We start from the raw sequence: 27,080 nt of genomic DNA on the forward strand, positions 1-27,080 counted from the left end.
GGCCTGGCTCATCTACACAATGAACTCGCACCCAGGCACACATTATATTTTCCATTGGTACCTTAGTGTGTATGTGTGTGCGCACGAGAAAGAAGGAGAGAGCGAGAGGAAAAGAAAGACGAGGACAGAATGAAACAAACTCCATGACACAAAAACTCCACTCAGCACACAGTGTTGTTCAGCGTTGTCTTTTATTTTTCAAGTCTTTATTGAAGCTCCAGTCTTTTAGCAATCGTTAAAGCAGGCACTTCCCACTCTGCCTGTAATAGGAGTCCAGACACCCTGTCAGAAGATTTCTTTCTTTTGGCATTAGCTCAATCTCTCAGTTCTCGGCATTCCCTTTTGAAATTCACAAATGCTCATGATACTTTGAGTTCATCTTGAAGATCTCAATGTTAATCCAATTTGCTTCTAATTCATGCTGTACATCCAATGCAGATGGGACAAATCCAGACTATAACCACAAGAGCGGCACTGATTTACAGACAACCTGGAAGTATCTTTTATAACAACATATCAATATATACACATTGATATAACATACACATCGAGGCCTGGCCCATAGGGCCACAGTGCAAGAGATCCTGTGCATGTTTATTCAGGAGATATTCAAACGCCAACTGGGGCAAGAATCTTACTGCCTGTGTAAAAGCAAGAGGAGAAACTCTTCTGACAGGGATGGAGGACTTGCTTGCATAGCCTGTGATTATATAGTATCGATCTTTACTGTGTGCCCCTGGATTATAGCATATCATTATCATAGCAGTCATTCTAACATTTGGATAAGCATTCTCTTTTCTCCTTGCTTTGAGTTTGCCTTCTTCAGAAGTGTCTTTACACTTTGGTCAGTTAAGGAATTTACTTATTGTTTCATATGTGAGCTACTCCAAATCTAGTCTGGATTCTGAGAGAGAAAACTACTGGGATTTCTAAAGCTGGTTCAAATGCTGTACCAACTGTTTTGAATGCTATAGCCACATTTACACCAGAGGACTGAAGATTCTGTACAGTGTTATGATTAAAGACAGTCAGGATCATAAAATGATCAAGTTCAGTTCAACAAGAAGTAAATTCCTGATCAGCATACTTAATCAAAATACACTCAAAACATGCACGCACACACACGCACACACGCACACAATCGCCACATCTCAACTGTGTGCTGCTAAGAGCAAAAATAAGAGAATAAGAGAAAGAGGGGAATTTTTTAACAAGATGAGTCCTAGTTATCATTTGAGTGATAAAGTGACCAAAACCAATGTTTTTCACATTTTACTCTTAATTAAAGAGAAACGGGTATAGATTACAAAGCAAAGTCTGTTTTTTGGGTTTTTTTTTTTTTTTTGCTAACCTACACAAATGGAAGATTGTAATAAAGGAAACCGTTACTCACACCAGGACATCTTTACACAAGCTGTACACAACATAACGGTCACAAAACAAGAATTAAGATCAAACTAAGTCAATCTGTCTTTTGGGGGAGAGTGCTGAAGTAGAACTGGAGGAACCTCTATGAAAAACAAAAGCTGGTAATTGAACAGAATCTAAAACTGGAGATGAAACAAATCCGAATATCCTTTGAGCAGACGCCACTGTCAAACGTTACATTAAGAGCCATTCTCCCTTTTCTTATTGCAGAATATTCATATAGCATATATACAGATATAATAGTGTTTTACTCTTTGATTTTGAAGCAGAGCTAATATTTACAAGCCGGCCGTTCAGCACCACGTATGGAAGCATCAGCTCCTGATGCTCTCTGCTGCTCAGAGTCTGTTCCCTGAAAGCTCAGTTCACATTTGGCACTATAGAAGTTTCTGCATTAGGACATATAAGGGTGTTGTTGGTGTGTATGTGTGTGTGTGTGTGCCTCACATTTCCTTCTCATGTGTATGTTTATCTGTCCACTCTATCTCATGCTATGGACAAACAGGTCTTGGTTTCACTCTACTTGTGAGCACCACTGAAGCTGAATGTATTTATAGCAACCCTGACATCCGTGTCTGAGATGGAAAAAATGAGCTTTGACCAGCCCACTAATTTACTGGTGCAGTTCTGCTATTTCTGCATTCTGCTTCGTGATGGTTGAAGTTGCCAAACATTGGACTAGCACTTCCAACTGAAAGCGACAGACAGAATCACTTCCACTTCTCTAACCAGTGGTGTTCATATAAACTGCCAGTGTCTCGAAAGCAAACCAGTCCCTCAATCAGATCTCATCACATGTCAGATGAACCTTCTATTCTAGTCAGTTCTGCTGCAAAACCTCAGTCAGGCTCAGTGCAGCCAAATGCCATACTTGATTCAAGACTACCTGCGCATTTACTACTGCGACAGAACACCGGACGTCTAACCAAAGACTATAAACACACACGCACGTACACAGTGTAGGAGTGTTCATTTCCTTTAACACTATGCGATACGTCATCTCAAATATTAGGCACTATATATACACAGCAGAATAGCTTAATGTGGCAACTTGTTGCCATCTTTCAAGTGTAGTATTCGGTCGGCCGACATTGAAGTGTGGATGTCTTGGTGGTTCAGAAGTTTAAGCATTTGCACTGTGCTGAGATCAGCTTTTCCATCTTTTATAATAGTTCATATTCCAGCACAGACCACAGCACAGATCACTGTAAAAGTTGGTCTCACCCAAATCCACCAGTTATTTGGACTTGCAATTCCGTTTCTGGTTTTCTTGAATGGCATGGGTACTATGTAGACTAATCACACCGACAGTGCTGAAAATGCTTGCCTTGACATGACCATGCTTATAAAGAACTGTGGAAGAAGGAAGAAATATGGTCCACAAATGCATTTTGACTTTGCAAATCTGAGCCAACCTCTTCACATGAACTTGCACAAATTGTATCTTTATATATTGTCTTAAAGCTGTGGGAGCACGTAAAACAGCTGCCCTTTTACTAAGAGACATGGTGAAACTGATCTGAGAACAGTGCTTCAAGGCTTCACCAACCTTCAGTCAACCACAAGCTCTGCCTTTCAGAAAGGATGTTTAAGTTTATGCCTTTTAAAAGACGACTGCGAGAATATACAGCATTATTATTCAGGATTCTACACCATCCACAACCAATCAGACTATATCACCTCAGTCAAAAAGCATCCTCAAGCACGCTATTCAAGTTTGACTTTAGTAAAAATAAAAATGAGTGCGGAAGAGGGACATTATCACAGAACGCCCAGGCCTGTGATAGTCACATCCTCAAAAAGCAGATCTTACACTCTGATAATATGGAGGTGTGATATTGATATTCGAGTGTACTGTTCATTTTATCAAATGACAGAAGCTACCACTGCGTATGTGCACTTGTATAGAGCAAAAAGGAACCAGGAGGCAACCTGCACCCCTCCATTAGCATCCCATTTAGAGTTACATGCAACATAATAAGCATATAATGAGAGCAATTCTTTTCCCTGTCAAGCAAAAATGTTAAGCAAATGTCAGTAGGGTGCCCTAAACAATAATGATGAATGAAAACAGGTCTGGAAAATATCAGGTCCATCAGCAGACCTTTACAACATCGATCAGTCTCAAACGTTACCACCAGGGGGCAGTTACTATCAGAGTCCGTTATGACAAAGCCTATTCATGTGACTCATGTCAGGTAATTTTTAGCTCCACTGGCTCCTCTGATATTTTGGGAAATATTTAGTGGTCTGAGAGATGGAGACAGTCTGTCCATGCTCCTACTATAGAGGAAAGTATGAGTTCAGCAGTGTTGAACCAGCACCTGTGGGCTAAATATGGCTTAGGATTAACAGGGAGATGAGAGGAGGTTAACAGCTGTTTTTTTTTTTTTTGTTTTCATTTCTTTTCTTCATCAAGTTGTTTTTTTATTATCTTCCTCCTTCTCCAGTCTTCTCTCTTTCTGAATCGTCACTCATTTCTAAACCTCCTCCAGGTCCAGAAGAGGGGGATTTACTGAGGGACAAGAAAAAATACAGTAAAATAACTGCACTGGAAACAAATATAATACTCAGATAGATAAGATACTGGGGCTGTTACTATTGTATTAGTCACTGAGTAATCCACCAGTTAGAAAGAAATCAGTTTAGAAAAAGAATCATGAATAAACAAAAAACACACTTAAATATAATATAAATAGTGAAAAAAAAGAAAATAAGTTTCATAGTACTCATACGCAAATAACCGTCATCTTGATTATTTCTTAAGTTATCAAGTTTAATAAAGTAAACAACATTTTGTGGCATTTTATGTCACCTAACCCACTTATTAATACTGTCCTATCACATGTTATGCTCTCGACACTGGGAGGATGAGGACTGACTCAGACACATGCACAAACCAGCCACCGCCTCTTTTCAAACGGCTGCCGATGCAACACCACTGGGCCACCAATGTGCTTGGAGGAATGCTGGCCAGCATAACATTAAAGTGATGTGGGGAACAAGAGAACCATCTGGAGAGAGCCAGAGCAATTGTTCTCTCTCAGGTTCCGGCTGCTGATGGCATGCAGCATGACTGATTCAAACCAGCGATCCTTAGGTCACAGTGGCAGCGTCTTAGTCCGCTGGACCACTCAGAGCCCCGGTATGTAGCATTTGTACCTTAAAATAACTTTAAAGTCATTGTGATGTTCCACTGACGTACGATAGGAAAAGAGAAGCATCTTTATCGTTGCTAATCCGGTCTCAGCATGCTGCTAACTGCACTATGTAACTTAAGCGAAGTGGGCAGGACAGCGCCTGCAAGAACTGCGTAACGCTACATAACTTGAGTCATATTACTATAAAATCCTGTAACATTACTCTACCGCCTCGATCCACATGTTTCTTTCACATTCAGTAACGGTTCTGTTTTGTACGACTTAAAGCAAGTGTGTGTGTGTATGCCTGTATACCTCTCCCCGCTCTGGGTGATGAGTCTCCTGCAAGTCTCCATTTGAACGTCCAGTCCTCTCTTCATGCTGCACATCTCCATGTACTCATGCAGGTGCCTGTTCATATCGGACTTTGCCGTGGCCAGCTCCAACTAGATTCAAGATTCAAGAGTTTTATTGTCATATGCACAGCAGAAACAGACAGTTACGCTGTACAATGAAATTCTTACTTTGCTGTCCCTCCATTCACCAATAGATAAAGATAACAAAAAAGAAATTAATAATAAAAAATATATACAAAATAAATAAAGTATAATAATATAAGTTGAAGTAAATAAAATTAAAGTAAACTTTTTCCTTTTTTACAATTAAAAAAATAAAAATAAAAGTTACATGTGCTTTTATGTGCATTTAACTACACAGACCCAGTTCATTTATTATCACTTGTCTTCTAAATATAAGGGAGATCTCACACACAGTAATTCTTCCTCCTCACCTCAATCTGGCCGATGGTCTCCTGATACTCTTTCTCTCTGGACTTGAACATGCACTCTGTATCTTTAATCACCTTCTCAAGACACTCCTCCTGCTGAGTGTGAGAAAGAGAGAGAGAGGGAGAGAAAGTGACAGAGATAAAGCATAACCAGGGGGAATATTCTACTGATGGAAAACTCAGGCACTTAGAATCCTCCCAGCAATCCCTGAAATAAATATAACACTATGACTGGCAGCATTCCAGCATTGCACTCATCCACTGCATTGACCTCTATGTGTGTGTGTTGGGGGTCTTTTTTGTGGTTCAGCTATTGAACAAAAGAAACATATTGCAAGTATTGAATTTTACCAGAAATGTCCTGTGGCAAGTTTGACTTAGTACATCAACCTAAATACATCCTCTGTACATGTGTGTATTGTGTGTGTATCTGTGCGTGTGTGTGCACATGCATTTGTAACTCGTGACTCATCCCTTGCCAAATAGCCTTGTTCCCCCTTTCAATGGTTTTTCATCAAACTCAGCAAAACCAGTGTGAGCTAACATATTCCCAAAACAGGTTTGTTTCAGTGCCCCACACACTGTACAGCATCCAACCTTTATCATTCAGCTGCGCTCTCAGTGCTGATCTTACTTTAGCTATACATTTTTGTTCAGTGATTTTATGTGAAAATGGAAAAAGGAAGATGAAAGAAAGAAAGAATGAAGTAGAGGAACACGTAAGAAGGAAAAATGAAGAAAGTGGAAGAACACCAAATAAAAATAACACAAATCATCCCTGCAGTGTTTAATAGATAAATAGATAGATAAGTATAAGGGGACCTACTCATTCATTGTTTCTTCCTTTTTGTTGGAGTAACTGTCTATACTACTAGGTTTTGAAGCATTGCTGTGAGGATTTGTTTGCATTCAGTGACAAAGGCATTAGTGAGGTCAGGATGTTAGATGATCACCACAAGTATTGGATGGGGCACCATCATACAAGAGATCACAGTTCCACTGCTCCACAGTTCAATACCTGGGGGGCTTTATACCCCTCTAGGCCACACTAGGGCTTAAACAAGAATGGCACAGGTTCATGTTTATGTGCTTTGGAGAATCATTCTATTGGCAGGACTTCTCTACAAGGACTAGCACATGTCTCAGCAACGGGTGCAACTTAAAAGTAGCCAAGATCCTTCTTTCAAAAGGGGTCTACACAAACATTTGGGCATATAGTGTATATTATTAAATATATTACTTTTTTTGTTTTGTCATCAATATTGTGCTACTTTGACATTATCCCCAACCCAGACTTTGAAAGTTCTCAGCTTTAAAAATGATAAAGTGATCAATTCATTAAAAAGCAAGCATGCCATTTTTGTGAGAAATCCCCACACTACCACCAAAGCATCCCCGAGAGCAGCTGACATTATGACTGCACAGTACATCTACCATTATCTATCATGAATAAATCCTTCGTGACGCGATTTGTTGCTCCTTTTTAAGTGTAAAAAGGAAATGATGAGTAACAATAAAATCCCCAGGCTCTACAAGACACACCATTTAAACAAAAGCAATGAAATACAAGAAGACATAACAGTATATCAATTTTACTGCCATCATTACAGCTACTGTTTGGCCAGGCCTTACAGACGAGTGGAAGAGGGGAAAAGATCGGAGATAAAAAGGGGCAGAATTTCATCAAGCCTGTCTCTTCTGATGATGTGCACACTAATCAGCCTAAACCCATGATTTTACAGCACCTCACTGCCAGGTGCTCACCAGGTATTAGGTAATTACAGGTACAAGTCAACTATGTAACAGTAGCTAGGTTTTTGTCTAGCACCGATCTGGTGCAAGACAGCAAGTCCCAAAAACCACATTTACATGAGGTCTTACCTCACTGTGATTGTTGTCTGAGGTCAAAGTGCATCCTGGGAAATCCTCCCAGAGCAGCAGGGTCTCCTCAGTCTCCTCCCAGGCCAAGGAGTCACAGTCATCCTCAAACTCACATTCACGCCTAAAACACAGACATACACAGAAAGCACTTGGTATAGTAAAAGTTTTGACTTGTCTGGAAAGGATGGAGACCTGGACTGGAACTTAATTTGGAATAACATATTTTCCTCTTCAAAACATTTTGCTCACCAACTAATCCATTACAAATTTGCACATAGATTCATCCATAGATCACCCCACAGCGGGTATTCCAAATGAAACTGTCTACTGATAACTTGGGTGCTTGGGTGCTCCCTGGGTGGTACGTTGACAGTGTCCTCTAATCAAACAATTTTGGGGTTTGTAATATTCATATTATCTTCTCTGCTGAATCAGGACTCTCCTTTGTCTTTGTTTTGACTTTTGTTTGGAGAGGATTATACTTTTAATATGAATTTTCAAGAGAAAAAAAAGAGTTAGTGGCTGCTAGTACGGCTTAAAAATCTTTAAATTCAGGATTGAGCAGGATGTTCTTGTAAAACCTTTGTTTATACATACTTTTTTGGACGTTCTTATACTAGAACAAATTACTGCCACATTACATCATGCCAGGGCAGCCACGGTTCAACTGTGGTCCGAGGCTATTGACTTCTAATCAATCAGTGGTGTAAAATTGTATCTCATTTTTTGTATTCTTATTTTTTTATATACTTTTTCCCCCCTCAGCCTCATTGTGGTGCAGCAGTGAGTTTGTTTATTTTATGTCTTATTTTTGAAAAATAATACAAATATATTCACTAAAAAACATACACAGAAAGTAAGTAGCAAGTATTTGTTGAGTGCTCTTGAAATTTGTCTTAAGACAGAAGCCTATGTTTGATTTCTAGCAACACAACAGACATTCATGGTCAGACGTTCTCATTAGCACAAACAGCCCTTCTCTGTTCTCACAGGGTGCGGAAAAAAAGCCTTTTTCACCTATGATGTGATGGTGTGAGATATCCTCCACTCAAATACCCAACCAAGGAAAACTGTGGGTCATACACTGAAATAAGCACTACTTGGTCAATGGTCAGTGGCTTTAGAGGATGAAGAATTTCAGGAATCTCAGGTGCCACCAGACACACCAAGAGAAATAACAAGAAACGGTATAAAGAACAGGGATAATACAAGATGTTCCTGGTTTCCTTCATTCCCAGTAATAATAATACCTAAAAATTATAAAATTTCATTTATGTGATTAAAAAAAAAAAAACAGACCACTGTCTCATGAGGCCCCTGAACACGAATCTTTAAAGGCCTCCCTACCCTTACAATAAAAAAAAATACTTTAATTAACAGCTTGTGTTTGTTAATATCTGCTTTGAACAGAGCTGGATAAAAAATACATGATTATTAATATTCAATTAATGTCAAATTGGCTAATATTTCTGTTAGATTTCTGCACAGTTGTAATGTTTGAGGTTTATGATTACTTCAAATATCGCAAGACATGGCCTGAGAGGCCTATAATTAATTGATTTATGTCATCACATATTCAAGGGCTGTTTATTAATTTATAATCTGCACCTGCTGTGGACTGCTTCCAATTTTTTCTAGCTACTTTAGGCTTTGTGGTCTGCAGCCCCATGAGGCCCCATTCATGTGTAAAAGCCAACAGCCAAAAAGACTACACAGGGTTTGGAAACAAAATTAATGTGTAAACGTATAAAGCTCTAATCCCAGGATCTGATGATGCAATGATGTGGCCAACACACTGAATCAGCAAAGGAGAAAATGACCTTTTATGACCTGGTTAGCTCCTGTCCCATTGGGAATGCAGGTAATTACATTTCCCTTGCACTCCCAGCCAAGGACAATACAAATATAAGTATATTATAAATAAAAATAAGGGAGAAGAAAATAACTCACAACTGGGTTAACATCCTCTGCATCTCTTCATTAATCTGATTGGCTGATGTGGTCCCCACATCATCTTCTTTTATTCCACCTCCATCACTTTCTGAGGTGCTGATCGGCTCATCTGTCTCACTGCCATTGGCAGACTGGGCTGTCTGTTTCCGTGGACGACAGTTGATGGAAGACTGTGGGCTTGGAACCTAAAAAAAAAAAAAAATGACACTAAAACAGTGCTGACATTTGACCTGCCACACAACTTGCCACACGTCACCTCCAAGAAAGAAACATCAGCAGAAAAAGGTTTCAGCATTGCGGCACAGGCGGAGAACGTTAAGGCAGTAATGTCCTTTAAGGCTCTTCAAAGATGAAAAAGTAATGCACAATTTAATTGTGCTTCAGAGTAGCCAGAGAAAACAGGTAGAGGCAGTGTGTCTGTGTTTGTGGGGAGGGGAGGGGTATAAGTGTCCATACCTTGAAGATTTTGATGGGGTCCTCACAGTTCCTCTGTTGTGCCAGGTCACAGAGGCGAGCTGTAATATCGATGCGTCTGCAGATATCCATATCTACCTTCATCGCCTTCTCCTGGATCTTACTGTCCAACTCAGACAGGTCCTGTGTGTGAGAAAGCTAACTAATTACGTCACTGCAGTAAATGATGAAGTTAAGTATACTCCACCAACAGACACTAAAGCTAAATCCCTTTCTTGTTTATTCTGGCAACAGCTAAACCTCTGCTGTTGTGCCAAAAGCTTCACTTGTGCTCTATTAAAACTATTCATTCATAGACATTCCTGTCTCACACTATACATTCCTGTCTCACTCTATAGTTCCTTACCTGCTCATACTAACATGTCCTCACAGCATTCACTGATTCATTTCTCATTTTCATTCTCGTTAGACAACCTCAGATGATCTCTGAACATCCAGCATCTATCTGTGGTCTGCACTGGTTAATTGGTTAAGTCTCACGTTGTTTATTTGTTAATGTATATTATTCTGACTCTGAGGGGCTTTTTTCCAGCCACTTTTGCTGTTGGTTTGCTCACTAGACACTCGGAGCAGAACTACTGTAAAGTTGCCCTGGGATAATGCCAGTTGCTATTTAGTGCTATATAGGGATGTAACTGTACACAAAAGTCATGGTTTGGCCCACACAGTGATTCAGACCATTCAATACAGGTATTTTGTTGCTTTTTCTTGTCTTTTATTTATGAAAGCAGGGGTTCCCAAACTTTAGCATGACAAAAATCCACCTGTATCCACTTTGACTTAGTATACTGTACTCAGTATACGGTTCTTTCATAACAATAAAATAATGAATCTAATTTGTTCTGTATTTAGATGTGATCCATTCATCTCTAATCTTCAGTGTGGACACATTGATAGTCATATATAGAACACATTGGGATTCAAGTCATATTTAGACATGTTTTCTTGTTCTGATCTTTCTCTATTATTTGAGATGCACTTATACAGCTGTAGAGAAATGATTCTCTGTATCTGATCACTCCAACGTTTCATTAGTGTGTTACTGCAGCAGCCATGTGACTTGCAGCAGGCAACTGTTGCTAACTGTGCTTTGGAGGAGAGGTAAACCAGTTCCCAGGTGGAACTTGTGCTTGAAAAACTAATAAACTAAAACAAGAATTACATAAAGGTAAATGTATTTATGAATAAACTGAAAATGCCTAGAGTTCCTAGACTATCCTATGCAAAGATGTACACATTTATATAGATTTAAAGATGCTACAATGTACACTTACATTGCTCATTAGACCCTTGAAGAGGACAAGCTCAGCTTTCAGCTGCTGCACTCTAAGAGCCAACTCATCCTGACACACCTCACTCTCCTGAAGGTCCTAAACACACACACACACACACACACATACACAGAAACAACATGGGAAAAATCTGTATTTTGCAAATTACATTTCAAAAGTTAGGTACATTGCTAACACGCCACAGAGTAAGAATGCTGAACTGGGATCAGCTTAATTCTTTTACATCACATCGATTAAAATGTCATGAATTGATGAGACCTGATTTTACTTGTGTTTTTTTTTTTTACTTTGAGATGCTTCAGACCTTTGGGCCAGTGTCTTTGTAATATTCATACCTCCATGACAAACCTACATACCAACATACCTGACACACACACCCTGCAGGGATTTCAAGCTAAAACAGGAAAATAAGGGGAAACCAGATACTTTCAAAGTACCTCGACCCAAAAACACACCTGGCTGAGAAAATAAGAGCAAAGTCAAGGGAACATGAGTGGAAAGCATGTTAAATCAACACACACTAAACAATATTGCATATAAAAAAAACCAAAGCCTGGTGGTACAAAGATGCATTTTTCTGAACTAATTTGTTTATGACGTGTAGCTGCAGAGCAATTAATACCGCCTTACACCACACAACTTTTTAATTTCATTCTCACAAACAAATTTCCAGTGTCAGAATAAAATAATGTGTCGTCAGGATAAAAGTCTTTTTCTAGTTTTGATTTTCCAATAAAATCAACAGTGTTTAATATTATGACATGTTTTTAGTCTAGACTTATGCAGAGTGTGACGTGAACATTGTGAATAACTAATAGGTGAGCTTTCTCCTGCACCAAAACGGAAGCACAAATACGGCTAAATGAACATCTCTGGCGGGTGGGTGAGGCATGGAGGTGAAGCCCTGAAGTGAAGTGAAGCCCTGCAGTACTGACACATGATCACAGATGCATGAAGAACTTTCGCAGGCACTGGGTTTCTCTGTAATGTAATTAGCAAATCACATGAAGAACAAAGTAGCATAACACCACTGAGTTCTTTGGGAAGGAATTAAACACCAAGAACACACAAAATAAGCTTAAGGTCTTAATGCAAGACAGCAGTAAAGAGCTGGAACATGCTGAGACACTGTGAAAATCAAATCATGAGCTATCCTGGGCATTATGATATGATATGATACAGAATATGAATCAGGATTTTACTTAACACTCTAAAAAAACAAGTTTTAATAACTTACTTGAACAGACATTTAAATCAGTGTCTCCACTCCACGGTCACTGTTTGGAGCTCTGATTCTTTAAGTATCCTTCAAGTACCTTGCACGTATTTAGGTGTTTTCCATGTTCTAACATATCTGATCCAAACGAATTAGCTAAACGTATGTGTTAGAACTGGAAACCCCCGCAATTACACCCAAGTTTTCTGTCATTGGCCTAATGATTGATTAAACCTTTTGGTTTATAATGCAAGGATATGGTGAGTCCCCTTGAAGGTGATACTGGCCTTCTCCTCACCCATTCACCTATTTCTGTGGATAGTGGTGGGGTTGTCTGAGACAGGCTGGGTTTAGTGTCACACCTTTCACTGAATACAAGTATGACTCATGAAAGTATATAATATTAGATTTCCTCACCTCCTGTAGGTCCACGATCTTCTGTTGGAATTCCACTCTTACTGTGTATTCCTCTTCCCATCTAAAAGAAAAAAGACACAAACCGCATTAACCACTTTAATATAACACAGTAAGATGCAGTGACCTACACTCTTAAAAACTGTACTAATGGTCACTTTGAGTGATGTCATTGACAAACCATTTTTGGTTCCATAAAAAACCCTATTTGTCATTGAGATGTGCGTGTGAAGGACCTTTAAAAGACCCAAAGACTTCTCTTGATGCAAAGGTTCTTCATCAATTTAAAGGTCACATCTCATCAAAAATGGTTCTTTATGGAACCAAAAGTGGCTATGCTATGGCATCGCTCAAAGAACCTTTAGTAGCTCCTTCATTTTTTAGAGTGTAGCCTAACCCTGGTTCTGGAGTGTTCCCTGTTTTACTGCTCTAATACACCAGCTTCAGAACAGCAAAGTGTAGCTGATAAGTAAGATCAGGTGTGTTAAAAAAGGGAACACCTTTAACACCAGTTATGCCAGGAACTGACCCTCCGAACCTGGGCCCGGTTCCACTGTGCAACAGGACCAAAGCTTGATTCCTGTAAAATACCAACACCTCAGATTTAACATTAGCAATCAAATAGGCTTTGCTTTGAGAACCTGCACAGTGTGTGAACGTGATAGCGTGACTTCAAAGAGCCTGCTTCTAAATAATTCATTAGCTCACATGAAAAACCTGAGTGGAGCGCATGCACAGTAGTAGTGTGCAGTAGAGTAGAACAGACCAAGGCTTCTGCTCCCTCACTGCACACGCTCTCTTACGTAAGGGCTCTTTTAAATGCAGTGCACTGCAGTATTCTCCAAGCTTATTAAAGCCGCCTCGCCGGACTACGCTTTTGGACTAACAGCAAACATTACCAGCAATTCCAAGATGCCAACACACAATTACTGAAGGTGTGATAGATGGTGAAGGTGAGGAAGACAAAGAGAAAGCGAGGAAGAGAGAAAGGCAGGGAGAGAGGGAGAGCGAGGGAGCGAGAGAGAGGATGACGGCTACGTGCACTCAGAGTGCTTGTCTGTGAACTGCAATGCAGATACAGTGTGTAGTTGGGCACAGTTGGGCTCTAACTTATGCAGGGTAAAATGTAACATGGTTATTCTATGTAGTTAAACAGGTTCATATTCACACTTATTCTTATTTATACCATTTGCAAATTCTGACAGCAATTTCTCCAGGTTTATCTTAAAGACTATTTCTGTATTTCTTTTTAATCACACCTGTTTCTGAGTTGTGTGTTTAAGTCACATAATCCATAGCTATATTATTTTAATCACCTTCTTGGTGGCTGTAATATCGCATCATTTTGAAGGATACAATCATCCAACAATAAGAACTAGCCAGGCTAAAGTACAGCCTTCACATAGGGGGCTAGTTTTAATATTGTGTTACATTCACAGAGAGAAAAATGAAGTCAATATTATCTCTATATACATTCCAAACACTCCATTTGTGAAGTTTTAGATATTAATTAAAATGTTTTTATGTATTTATTTCGGAACGTTTGTGCACACATAATTGCAGCATTATGTAACACAGTATTATCTTCAAATAACAGCTGCAAAATCATTGTGATTCCACAGTGAAGGGAACAGGACACTGCTCACAAGCACTGCATAATGATGCATAATCGAAAGTCATATTGGTGTAAAATCTAGTGAAATTAATAGTAACACTTTTAGTGGTGGTTCTGTATCTCTCAGCTTGTCAAGAAATGCCTTCAGGGTGGCTCAAAGTGTGAATTTAAACTGTAGGGGGAGCCCATGAGCAAAAAATAAAATTTTAGCATAATGTTGTTTTAAATAATTGTGCTTGCATTGATCAATCACACTTTTTTGCAAATATTACGACTGCCCCCTGGGTATTTTAAAACGAGTACTTGAACTGGCATCCAATGAACCTCAAACACCTTTGTCTCCTCCTTCAAAGAAAATCTGGCACAACCACAACAGGGTTGTAAAATTGTCCAATTCAAAAACTCACAAACTGTTTCGTAACAGTCTCATTAATATTTCTGTCTCAAAAAGTCCCAAACCAACCCGGCTTAAAACTCAGAGGGAAAAATGAGGGGGGGGCAAACAGGGACCAGGTTAAAGGCTAAGGCTGGCTGACTACCAAACTGGAGCTAAACACACATCAGAAGGGACTTATTTTTTCACTTGTAAGACTCGTGAATGTATTAAGAACCTGTGATGAAGAACCTTGACTAAAGGAAGGTACATAGAACTGCAAAACTGTAAAAAATGAGCTGTAAAAATAGGAGACAAGCATAGGACCAGAAAACCCCCGCGATAAAAATAACTCATAACTCATAACTACATGTGTTCACATGCCATGAATTGTGAGTCAGTGGATGCTTATGATGGGCTAGATGGCTTTCCAGCCTTAAATTAAACTGCTATTGTGTGACCGCAGGGTGGAATGGTGCAACATGACTGTAATTGTAGGACAGGCCAGGACATAAAGCAGCAGGTTTCCTCAGGAGATAAGCCGCAATTCCATAACAAGAATAAGCTTGTACTAGGGGCTTTCAAGTCCGAGTTGATTTAATCCATGCTCTCTGCCTTCTCTCCTCACTTCACTGATTGATCGCACTCTTTCATTTGTTCTTCATTCCTCCATGTACACACAAATCCCACTCTACATCTGATTGATGTCACTAGGTCTCCAAAAAAAGTCATATTTTTTGTGATCAAACGGTCAAGCGTGCTCTAATCGTTTTTCATTTCATTTTCCTAAGAATTCATTTTTCCTCACAGATCAGTGCACAGAGTATGAGTAACAGGAAATGCCCCGTGCTCCATTCAACAATAAAAGCTTGTATGGACCAGTCAGGACGCTTAAGCTGTAACAGCTGCACTTACCCAGGACAGAAATAACCAGAGGCTAGGTTTAATGGGTGCTACTGGGTGATACACGAACAACTCATTGTTGCAATAAATTTTGCCGAAACACAAAATAAACGATTTATGGCCGTTGAAGGAAAGAGCCCAATAGCATCTTCTGCTCCTGTGAAAGATTACAACATGATGGAGCAGAGATCCTGCACAGCATCAGTTCCCATTCCCATTCAGAATGTATGTTAAAGAAAATGTATGTAGAATAGAAAAGTGTCGGACCTCCAGGGCTGGCCTTGAGACTCTAAGGGGTTATAAAACAGATTGAAGTCAAAGATTTAAATCAGAAGTTTAAAGCTCTTTTCAAAGCAGCCACAAATGCAATGTTTTGGGGTCCCTTGGTTGAACTGTGCAGCCTTTTCCCTTTAAAAGCATTGATGGAATAAACACTCACTGAGCACTTTATTAATATACCTACTCATTCATGCAGTTATCTAATCTGCTAAGCATGTGGCAGCAGTGCAGTGCATAAAACCCTCGTAGATATGGGCCAGTTACCTCAGATAATGTTCCCATCAACCATCAGAATGGGTAATAATTGCCATCTCATGGTTTTGAGAATGGCATGATTGTTGGTGCCAGACAGGCTGGTTTGAGTAGTTCTATAACAGTCTGTAGAGTTTACTCAGAATAGTGCAATAAAGAAAAACATTCTGCAGTTCTGCAGACTGAAATGTCTTGTTGATAAGAGAGGTCAACAATTGTTGCTGACCATATGCATCACTTCATGGCCACAATGTACCCATCTTCTAAATGGTTACTTCCAGCATGGTAATGATAATGCATCATGTCACAAAGCAACAGTCGTCTCAGGGTGCTTTTATGTACACGACAATGAGCCAATATCGGATCTCAATCCAACAGAACACCTTTGGGACGTTGTAGAACCAGAAATTCACATTATGAAAAAGAGACAACAGGGCAAAAGCACACATGTCCACCCTTCTCTCGTTATGATACTACAAATTAGCAGTAGCAGTGACTGAGTGTCATGCAACATATTATTGCTGTCTGATTATTTGTGCTTTTAGTGTTGTCAGGGGGCCTCAGCGGCACTTCAAGGTCATAGTACTGTAGCTCCAATACAAAGACAGATGATTTGATTTAGGGTACCAGATTAACTGCTATTGTTACTGTTATGTAACTGCCTTGCCAAACCATCCTTCATGTGAAAACCGATATTAGCATTTTCCTCAGCACCAGAAGCATGAACAGCGCTCAGTGCGCTCAGTTTCACTTGGTGAAGCATGCTGACGACAGTGGGACTGGAGCCTGCCGGATGCAGCTGCTCAGGCCTTTTTTTGCTGAGTCCACTGTTGCTCCAGACCCTGCAAGGTTCTGCCATAGAGCCATTAGCTACAGTGTCAAAGTGTCAAATCACACCATACGCACCGAGTTACTATCTATGGAACAAAAGTGAGTGACCTGATTAGGTCATGAAATTAAAACATACAAAGGTATTCATAGCAGTGTTGCACACAATTCTCCTGCTCAGTAAGTACAGCATTCAAGTGAGTTTTAGACTTAAACTTGAACAGGGTCATGTGTTCATAAACCTCAGGTTTGGACCAGACATACTACAGCCTGGACTGCAAGTGATAATTCATACACATGAGTGGTTGGTGATTTGGTTACCATCTGGATTTTTGTTTTTGGACTGTTGTTTCTAATTTACTTTAATTTACAGCGACTCTGTGATACAACATGCTGATTAGGGCATATATTCAACCACTGCACTTTGGGATGTTGTAACGGGGCAAATATTCCACTGTATGAGGTCACTTCTATGTTGGGACACTCTAGAAAATGACGGCATCCTGACTGCATATGGATTGGTAAAAAACATTGGCCAGGTGTCTTGGAATGGATACCCAGGTGCACCGTATGGAGGGGGGAAAGTGAGTATTTGGCAGAATTGTTAGAGTTGTTGGACCCAGTGTAGTGTCTATTTATGGGGGTCAAAATCCCAGGCTGTGGCCCAGTCTATACCTATTACCCAAATAGTGGACTATGTAGTGTGTGAACCATTTCATGGCCGCTTTCAGCGCTGTCAGTTCACTACAAAACTAAACAATATGCGAACAACAAAGAGTTGCCTTCAGGTGTGGCATTAGCTGTCAACCAGCTATTCTAGTAACACATAGCTCTAGTATATAAGTATATTGGAGCACATATACTAGCATACTACAGTATGCTTCCACTATCCCTCAGCACATATACCACCATAATACAGTGCATGGTGTACTGTAGCACACACTACTATAATACAGTAGTACATATACTGGTATACAGTAGTTTACTACTTCCTCATAATACATATACCAATACAAATGTACTACAGCACACACTACAAATCTATGGGAATAGGACATATACTATGACACCCTGTCACATTTATAAGATCGTTGACTGTCTGCCTTTTTTTTGTAACCTTTCTGCCATGACTTTGGTAACCTGATCCAGGCCCAGAGCGCACATGCACATCCCTTTCATGCAGCCCATTCACCTGCGCTTGTACTCGTCCCTCTCCCTCTTGACTTTGGCCAGCACGTTGTAGAGCGCCCTGATCTCGGGGGTGATTGTATCTATCTGCACGCCCACTCCGTCCGGATGCACCCAAGACACCCCAGGGCTGGTGACCCTCTCAGTGCCCGCGCCCCACCTCCGGCTGGGGCTGTAGGACCAGATGGTACCGGGCAGAAAGCGGGGAGGGGGGTTGGGGCCCGAGCTGTTCGCATTGGGCGCATTGTTGGAGTTGTTGGTGTTGGCCGCGGCCGGCTCGGTGGGCGTTGATGCGCTGAGCGTAATGACCGGATTCGCGCTACGGGCCTGCAGCGCGGCGGCGAGGGGAGGCGTGAACAAGACGGTGGGTCTCCTCGCGGAGGGCCCGTTAGTGTTTTGGAAGGGAAGGGATGAGGGCCGGACGGGGATGGGCCCTACGAAGCCGGTCTGCACCGCACTCTCTTTGCTCTGCGCACGCTGCCCCGGCTCCTCGCTGGCGTTGCTCTCCAGCGCCTGCTGCAGCTGCTTCTCCAGGATCTTGTTGCGCCTCTCCAGCTCGTGCACCTTGGCCAGAAAGCAGCGGAAGCGCAGGTTGAGGGTCTTCAGCACGCTGATGTTGGAGCCTAGGTCGTTGCGCAGCGCCGCAGCAGCGGGAGGGTGAGAATGAGGGTGAGGAGGAAGGGCCCGGTGGCGAGAGCCGTTCAATGGCGCCAGGGCTGACAGGTCTGCCCCGCCGTCCAGGCCCTGAGTGGGGGGCTGCGGCTCGTCCAGTAGAAGGAAAGAGGAGTCGGGGAACAGCGCAGAGGGGGAGTCCGGAGCTGCGGCTTCACCCTGCTCTCCCAGCCACGGATTCATGCTGCGGCACGGAAAGCTCGCACGCTGCAGATCTGGCATGAACACCGCCCTGTGCTGCACTCAGTGGCTTTGCGCTAAGACCATTCACAGCACTCTGCACCTTCAGCACACTCAATCTAGGAGCCTCTGCTGGCTCGGCTAACGCTCGCTCGCAGACACGCAGAGGGCAACGTCGGTCGAAAAGGAAAATGACCTAAGAACGCATAAGGGTTTCGCCTAAACAATGGGCTCGGCTGCTGCAATGAGAATAGTGAAAATAATTAAGGTTCGTAATGAGAAGCTGAAAGAAAACGGATGCTCTTGCTGCAAACTCGCTTCTCCTTGCTTTCTTGCCTAGCAACGGAAAAAAATGCACTGCGGGAGACTGGAAAGGCGCTGTTGTTATTTTTTTGCCCACCGTGTTTTCGAACAGCTCCGCCTACCATGCGCTAGGATTGGCCAGTAGCGTCTCGCATCCTATGCTTGGATTGGCCAGTATTTTCGAAAGCCACCTGACGACCAATCCCAGCCGTTCATGTCGGAATACGGGTGGTGAAAAAAGAACAACGTAGTGCTGGACCTGATCAGAGTACCGTAACAGCCAAAGTAGCATTCATACGTCTGAGGTTTCGGTTTATGGGTTAATTTGAGTTAATTAGTTAGTTAAAATGTTAGAAACACGCTTATAAATAGAATATATTATCTAATATATTATATAATTTATGTAGAAATTGATTCAAAACTGTTTTAAGTGAGTAGTGTCAGTGGCAAAGGATTTCCACTGCTCCTCTTATCAGCATACTTACGGTAAACAACAGACAGAACAATACAGAAAGACCCATGAGAGAAATTGAAACGTTAGGCGTTAGGCTGCGATTACAGTTTGTACAGGGCATGTATTCTTTAATTGATGTTTTTGTAGTATTTTCCCTCGAGGTTAACTTATGACATTTGTGTGGGTTTAGTATCAAAAACATTTTTACAGCCTGTAAAAAATTCACCCGCTTGTTTCTCCCCTTTATTACTTTTATAAATGCAATCATGGTCAATTTAATTTTTTTAAATAATAATTTACAAAAGCTCTATAATGTCAAATGAATTTTGAATTAATGTTATCAAAGTAATGTTAATTCATGTAAACAAACATTGTGTAAAATAAGTGGATTTTTTGTATCCATTTCCAAACTTATACTCTTCAATAACCTTTTGTAGGAGTTGTGTTGAGTGTTTTCTTGACTTCATGATGTATATATATATATATATATATATATATATATATATATATATATATATATATATATATATATATAATTGTTTTCACTTTGAAATTGATTTTTCTGTTTGTTAGGCCAAATTATATTGAACAAAAGGGAAAGATTTTTACATTTACATTTTACAAGCTCTCATTATCCCTTAGATTTAAGTGGGTTGGTTTTGTACTAAGCTTATGAACTGGTTTTGATTGGCTGCCCAATTAATTGATTTTGTTAATTCTTTTTACCTCAAAAGTGAATGACTGGGCCTAAACTGATGTAGGTAAATAAATGTAAATTTGTTGCTTTTTATTATGTCTGTCATATTATAATTCAAAATACATTTTGTGGGCAATTTGCATTGGCTATATACACAGGAGGTACAATGAGGTACAATAAAAGTGTTTATATAATCAAACCAAAATGCTGCTTTAATAATAATGGACAAACACAAAAGACTTCACTACAGATCCCTTCAGATCAGATTAAGCTATATTATGTGAGATTTGGGCTGTTTTACTGTTTTGCACATTTTGCAACAGCGTGTTACTGAATCCAATTATGACAAACAGACAATCCATGGCAGTAAGGCCAGAACAGAAGGAAGAGATGGCATATGCCAAGGGTCTTCAGTTTCTCTCCTGAAGGGCCAGGGTTAAATTTTGTTCATTTCCTGCTTAAAAGCACCAACTAAACCTGACCAATAACAGATTAGTTTGAAGAGGTGTTATTGAGCAGGGAAATCACTAAACTGTGCTGGACACTTGCCCTTCAAGTGCAGATTTGAAGAACCTTGGCCGCAGAGAAGGAATAGGGAACAAACTCACTTTAGCCTATTTAGCTACATTTTAAGCACAGAAGGACTTATTGATTAATAGATGAACTAATTGCTTAAATAGATTGTAATAGGCCTAGATTGTTTCTGTCATCAGTCCTCATAGTTCAGCAAGCTGCTGGACGTGGATTCCACTTTCTTTTTCTCCTTAGGTCTTCTGCTCCCTTGCCCCCTGTTTACGTTGGTCTGTGTGTCCATGTTGGTGGCATCAAGTGACGCACACCCTGAAGAGGTGTTGTCTTGCCAGGGTTGTGTCTGGCCTTTTCCTTTCCCCATATCTTCCTCTTTTTTTCCACGCTCCCCAGACGAGTGTGAGGTCTCTGTGCTTCTCCTCCTCCAAATGTGGGAGTAAGAGAGACTGATGCTGCTATGAAAACCTGAGAGAGAGGGGGTGAAAATAGGAGTGGAAAACCATTGTGTTAAATATGCAAAGAAAGCATCTTAGTACATACTAATTTAATACTACAAGCATTAATTGCCTTCAGAGACTGGTAGGGTAACTTTCTCCCATACTCAAGTTAAAGTGTTGTTACTACTTTGAAAAAAAGCACCTTAAATAGAAGTTCAAAAGTAGCAGGTGTCCTAAAAGCATCTTAGCACTAAGAGGATGCTTAAATGGTTGAGTCAGTATTACACTGAACACTGTCTCTAATGTTTAGATCTTTAACAATAAATACTTTCTTTTTTCCTCACCATCAGATTCACTTCCTCCTCTCCTTCTCCGTCTCCTCCTTTTTTCACTCTCCCCTCCCCAGCAGAACATGTCGTAGACGTCCTCCCTAAACTCACGGTTCATGATCTGGTAAATGAAAGGATTAATCATGCAGTGTGATTTAGCAAAAATGGCCGGTATCAGAGTGACCTCAGGCCTCAGGCTGGATGCCGGCCGGTGACCCTGATGCTCTGCTCCGGCAGCATTGGAACCCACTGTAGAGCCCTGGACGTAGCCATACTGGTCTGGGGTCACATTCCTCCAGGAATCATACATATCTCCATAGTTTTCTGTGGATGTCCAGTTGATGAAGGAGTGCAGGCTAAGGTAGTCCAAGAATTCACCATTGGTGTGTTCAGTTCCTGTTCCCGGCATTCCGGTGACCATAACAGCTCCTCTGGACTCTTCTTGCTCATCTTTGATGGTGAGAGCAGAATAGAAGGAAACGATGGCGTATGGTGTCCAGGCTATGAGGAACGAGGAGCACACCACTGCTGCTATCTAGATACAGCCACAAATACTGGAAATGAAGCTCAAGGAAAACTGTACAACTACAAGAGTCTAAATTCTTTGTTCTCCAAAAAACTTTTGGAGAAAAAACATTTTTTGTTGTGTTTTAGAACAATGTTTGAGTGTAATAATTTTTATTATTTATAAATAAAAAAACATGGCCTAAAACGAAGTAGTGACATCCTATAGACTTTAACAGGACATTCAGCAAGCAATTTCAATATATTGCGAATGTAGTAACTGTGATGCAGTACTGTTGAACAGTGTGCTATTTCCATCTTAAAACTTGATAAAGAACAGGTGTCATGTAATCTAATAACTGGTCTGTTTTACTGAACAGGTGTTCTAACAATCTTCCCTGCCCAAAAAGTCTATGGAACAGAAATGGCAATGGGGCCAGGGTCCAGCACAGCAACAGACCTACTAAACCTGCCAGTGAACTGGTGAGTTGAATCAGGTGTGCGTGAGCAGGAAAAGCACAAAACTGTACAGGAATATGCTCACCCCTGCTATAGAGGATTCATGCACATGCACAAAGCACTTGTGTAACATAATACGTGTGTTTTTATTATTTGCTAAAGTGTTCCAAAAGGGAATGCAATTTGGCATTTTTTAATCACATCAATTACCCTTATTTCCCCTTAAATACAGCGATTTATGGTTTCAAAACATTTTTAATACTGCAAGTACTTTGTAATAGGTGATTTAAGCTATCTACATATGTACTTTTGGCCAATCAAAATATCCTACCTGCAGTTTTACCTAGGCAGCTGTCCCTACAGTATAAAAAATACACTGTAGGAGGACATTTCGACAAGGTAGCAGAATCCAACTGAACAGCAAAGCTAATGCAGTCAGAATACTAGCTATCAAGCTAATGTGTAAGTATAATGATTTCATGCTGTTTTGGTAAATATGTAAAACAAAAAAATAAACACCTACAAACACCTACAAAATAACCCAAGTGCAACATTGTGCTTTTGCAGTACAGGACAGGACAGAGAGCTCGAGACAGGTCAGAACAGGGAGCACAGAGGTACCTTAGTCAGACGCAGGTCTTTGCTGCTGCCATGGCTGACAGAAGATGAGGAAATGGAGGCCAAAGTGCGACCAGAACGATAAACCTGAGAGAATCGACACAGTCTGACTCATTTAAAAGAACCATCACCTGTTATAACAAAGAAAATGTCTATGGCACTGACAGTCATACTTCATTGAACTGGTTGCAGGTAACAGGAGATAAGCCATATCTCATTAACATTGTCTCACCGTGATTAGAATAGCAATGTAAGATGTGAGGATGATGAGTGTGGGCATGACGAAGCACATCAGAAGGATCAGATAGATGTAGATTCTATCATTCAGAGATGATTTCATTCGCCACCTGCACACAAGAGGTATTTATTGAAAGCTGAGCAATTAACCCTTCATCATTTAAAGCAGAAAAGGTGTCTGATTACTCTTGATTAATTGTTCATGAAAAGTGTTTTTGATGCCTAAGACTTTGTATGTGTATTTACCTTATTACAATATTGAAACCTGTGTAAGGTCTTCTTTGAAAGCACTATTAGAAGCACCAGAGGATTACTATGTTACCTACCAGTTTATGGTGCAACTGGTCCCATACGGTTCAGGGCTGTAACTGCCAAAACCAAACATAGGTAGAGAGGCCCAGATGAGAGTGTAAGCCCACATCAGACCAATGGACAGAGACACATGCTTCCTCTCAATCCACTGACCTAAGAGAGAGAGAGAGAGAGACAGCAGGGTGGTGGAAATATGAGTAAGAACATGCCCTTCTGCTATAATCCAGACTGAATGAGACAAAGTAATATTATGCAATAATTAAAAATCATTTCCAGTAATACATTTTATCTTGAAATTTTCTTTGTTCATACATAACAAATGTGTGTTATCTCAACCCTGGGTTCCTTAGTTTAGCCAATAGTTTTATATAGAACCATGACAACTCAGATAGTCCTTTGGATGCTTAAATGATTTCTTTACTGGTTAAATCTTTAGACTGGAAAAGATCTGTAAAGTTCATAACTATTTTCAACTCAATGATGATTTAACCTGCAGGTGCTTAGAGGCCCTTGGCAAATCACATGTTTTGTTGATTTTCTAGAATAATGACAAATTCTCTACAACACATTCTAATATACAATTGTTGTTTTTTCACTTTATTTACCATATTGTGGGAAATGACTACACATAAAATGTGGCATGTACAAAGATTTTGACTAATTTAATATTTAATACGTTATTTTCCCCAATATATAAAGTTTAGCAGACAAATTATAAAACTATAGCGAGAGAGTGTCTCTGACCATATCGAAGACTGCAGATTTTGAAGCAGCGGTCCAAGGAAATGAGACAGGTTGTGAAAAGGGAGCCAACCCCAAACACAAAGCCCTGAAACCCATACCACAGACAGCCCAGGTCTCCAAGGATCCACCCATGAGACAGGCTGAGAGAGAGAGAGGGAGAAAGAGAGATACAGAATATGTTATGTAGTGACAAGTAAAACAGTGGAATGCCTTAGTACACCCAGCAGCTGTCAGTATAAGAACTAAAGTTCATCAGGGTCTACTCCTCTTTTTTTAGTCCCAAATGCTAAAATGCTAAAGGGCAGCATCAGCAGAATGACAGTCAGGATGCTGTCACCAACAGAACACAACCAGCCCCTTAATTTCATCAGTCTTATTACATCCTAAGTTTTATTATTTATGAAGTTGAAAGAGTGAGAAATAAAATACAGATATTATTATAAATTGCTAAAATCCAATGCAGGTCATTCACAACCGATTACTGAACGAACACTCCACGGGAAACTGCATTTTCATTCACAAGCTGTGAGTTTGTCAGTTTTGTCTCTCCGCCACAATTCTGATGAGAATTTCATGCAGACTGAGATTTTTGCCACTGCTGATAGACCCATATCACCGTACACTTCCATACACCTGCAGATTCAGCTACGTCCTTCACACTATGGCCTTTGACATGTCCAAATGCAATCACTTCTTTTAGCCAATCTTTAACAACCTGGTGCACACCCTGCAGGTATTTATAGCCCGATCATCCTTGTGCAACCCCATCTGTTTTCAGTTTAGTTGAATTTCTCCACAAATATGCTTCAGTACATATAATAATAGTCAAACAATAAGTAAACGTATATGTATATTTACTAAGTATATGTAACTCGTTACTTCCCACCTCTATGTGGGCAGTTAGAAGTTGAATCCTAAGATTCAGCTATCATGTCTACCTTCCAGAATGCAATCTGATAGAACCATGCCTCCATATGTATGAGTATGTGCCTTCTCTTTGATTATAAATCATTGTTAATCTTCAACAAAGATGGTAATAAAACACATTTCAGTAAGTGTTACTGCGGGATTAATGCCTTCTGGGTATGGTCTACTATTTTTACCATCAGACGGACAGATTCAGACATGAAAATCCAATTAGTCATAGGATTCAACCCAGTTTATGACTGCTTTTTCATCCACTAAGCTACCTGTTGTCCCAGTAATGCATTATTAGCTTAATGTAGCACATCAGGGAAGTTATATGCTACATTATTTTTTGCAACATTATTTTTCCTTCCCTAATATGTTAAATTCAGCACATAAGCAGACAGTGTGCTCAAACTCAAACTCAAACTCAAAAAAAAGCATATGTATGTGTAGTTTCTGTAAAGGATTTGTTCTTGAACAGGGGTGTCTAAACTTTTGCATATGACTGCACAGTATTTCAGAAAACAAATAACTTTAAACTGTAAGCATACCTAGACATGACTACACATGGTGCCCCCAGCAGGCTGTAGCCGAAATCACACACAGCTAAATTTATGGTCATTAGCTCATGAGCTCTCAGCTTTTTTCTCTTCCGGCCATGAATCAGTAACACCACACCGTTACCAGTCACAGACACCACCCCTGAGAGACAGAACAAGAGAGACGTGCATCGGTCCAGGGAAAATGGAAGATATTCCATGATAGTAATGAAACAAATGATAAGAAAGTACAGACAGGTTATGGCAAGATAGAACTACAAGTGTGTGTGTGTGTGAGTGTATGGCACAGAGAACGTCATAATGAACCTGTTGTATAAGGCTACTAGATAGATAAACTAGACTCACCTGTGATGATGAGGATGATGGCTACAATAAGGTCAGTAGAGGGAGTGAGGTGCGAGTGGAAGGATGACGTGATGGAGGAAGGGTGAGAGACAAAGCCCCTCCAAGTACGATTGACTCCCTCAGACATGAGCTGCTGACAGATAGACAGGGACACATATTCATGAATAAAAGAAAAGGCTAAACTGAGACTGCAGCCTTGTTTTCAGGAAAAAACATAGCTACCAGCTGCCAACACATTTACAGAACACAAAACCAGCATTCTTCTCTGAGCTAGTCCTGTGACACTGTGGCAAATCAAACCAACAAACCAGATCAAATACAAAACAGTAACTCTACACAATTTATACGTAGGCTAGATAAATGATAAAGACATCAATGTTTGACTGTTATTCAGGACGATTAGTTAGTTTCAAAAATGAATACTGCATCAAATGATAAATGCCAAGGTGAAGAGAGAGAGAGAGAGAGAAAGAGAGAGAGAGAGAGAGAGAGAGAGAGAGAGAGAGAGAGAGAACTTTTCAAATATACTCATAGTCTTTATTTACCAATCAAAAGAGGCCAGATCCCATATTACATCAGAACGTCTGACAGAAACAACCCCCCCCCCCACACACACACACACTAAACCTTTACAACAACAGCTGAAGTTTTCCTATGCTTTTCATCTTCACATAATCTCCATACAACGTTCATTTTATTTGAGGAGAGGAGAGAAGAGGAGAGGACAGAAGAGAGAGAAGAGAAGAAAACACAAGACACTGGACATGAA

The 27,080-nt window shown here is 40.4% G+C and overlaps 2 protein-coding genes across 2 annotated transcripts; both read right to left on the minus strand.

Moving 5' to 3' along the window:
* Positions 1-174: 174 nt before the first annotated feature.
* On the minus strand, positions 175-19,259 carry iffo1b (intermediate filament family orphan 1b). The gene is made up of 9 exons (XM_072679565.1): positions 18,028-19,259; positions 12,589-12,649; positions 10,938-11,033; positions 9,646-9,786; positions 9,187-9,374; positions 7,237-7,357; positions 5,359-5,451; positions 4,884-5,014; positions 175-3,943 (listed from the first exon to the last, which is right to left on the minus strand). Exons 1-9 carry the CDS (start codon positions 18,915-18,917, stop codon positions 3,859-3,861), a joined length of 1,806 nt encoding a protein of 601 aa, XP_072535666.1. The 5' UTR covers positions 18,918-19,259; the 3' UTR covers positions 175-3,858.
* A 1,779-nt stretch (positions 19,260-21,038) lies between these two features.
* opn9 (opsin 9) lies at positions 21,039-26,438 on the minus strand. Its single transcript, XM_072678768.1, has 8 exons — positions 26,312-26,438; positions 25,958-26,108; positions 24,498-24,637; positions 23,768-23,906; positions 23,437-23,551; positions 23,208-23,291; positions 21,639-22,158; positions 21,039-21,322 (listed from the first exon to the last, which is right to left on the minus strand). The coding sequence occupies exons 1-8, from the start codon at positions 26,436-26,438 to the stop codon at positions 21,039-21,041; spliced, it is 1,560 nt and encodes a 519-aa protein (XP_072534869.1).
* Positions 26,439-27,080: the final 642 nt, after the last annotated feature.

This window comes from Salminus brasiliensis, chromosome 5, assembly GCF_030463535.1.
Source record: "Salminus brasiliensis chromosome 5, fSalBra1.hap2, whole genome shotgun sequence".
Taxonomy (NCBI): Eukaryota; Metazoa; Chordata; class Actinopteri; order Characiformes; family Bryconidae; genus Salminus; species Salminus brasiliensis.

Coding starts and splice junctions, on each gene's coding strand:
- opn9 (XM_072678768.1), bottom strand. CDS start 26,438: ATGTCTGAGGGAGTCAATCGTACTTGGAGGGGCTTTGTCTCTCACCCT. Junction 23,552..23,767: donor ACCAGTTGCACCATAAACTG/GTAGGTAACATA, acceptor TCTTGTGTGCAG/GTGGCGAATGAAATCATCTC. Junction 22,159..23,207: donor AAGACCTGCGTCTGACTAAG/GTACCTCTGTGC, acceptor GGCTGTATCTAG/ATAGCAGCAGTGGTGTGCTC.
- iffo1b (XM_072679565.1), bottom strand. CDS start 18,917: ATGCCAGATCTGCAGCGTGCGAGCTTTCCGTGCCGCAGCATGAATCCG. Junction 12,650..18,027: donor AGGGACGAGTACAAGCGCAG/GTGAATGGGCTG, acceptor TTTTTCTTTTAG/ATGGGAAGAGGAATACACAG. Junction 11,034..12,588: donor AGATCGTGGACCTACAGGAG/GTGAGGAAATCT, acceptor GTGTGTGTTTAG/GACCTTCAGGAGAGTGAGGT.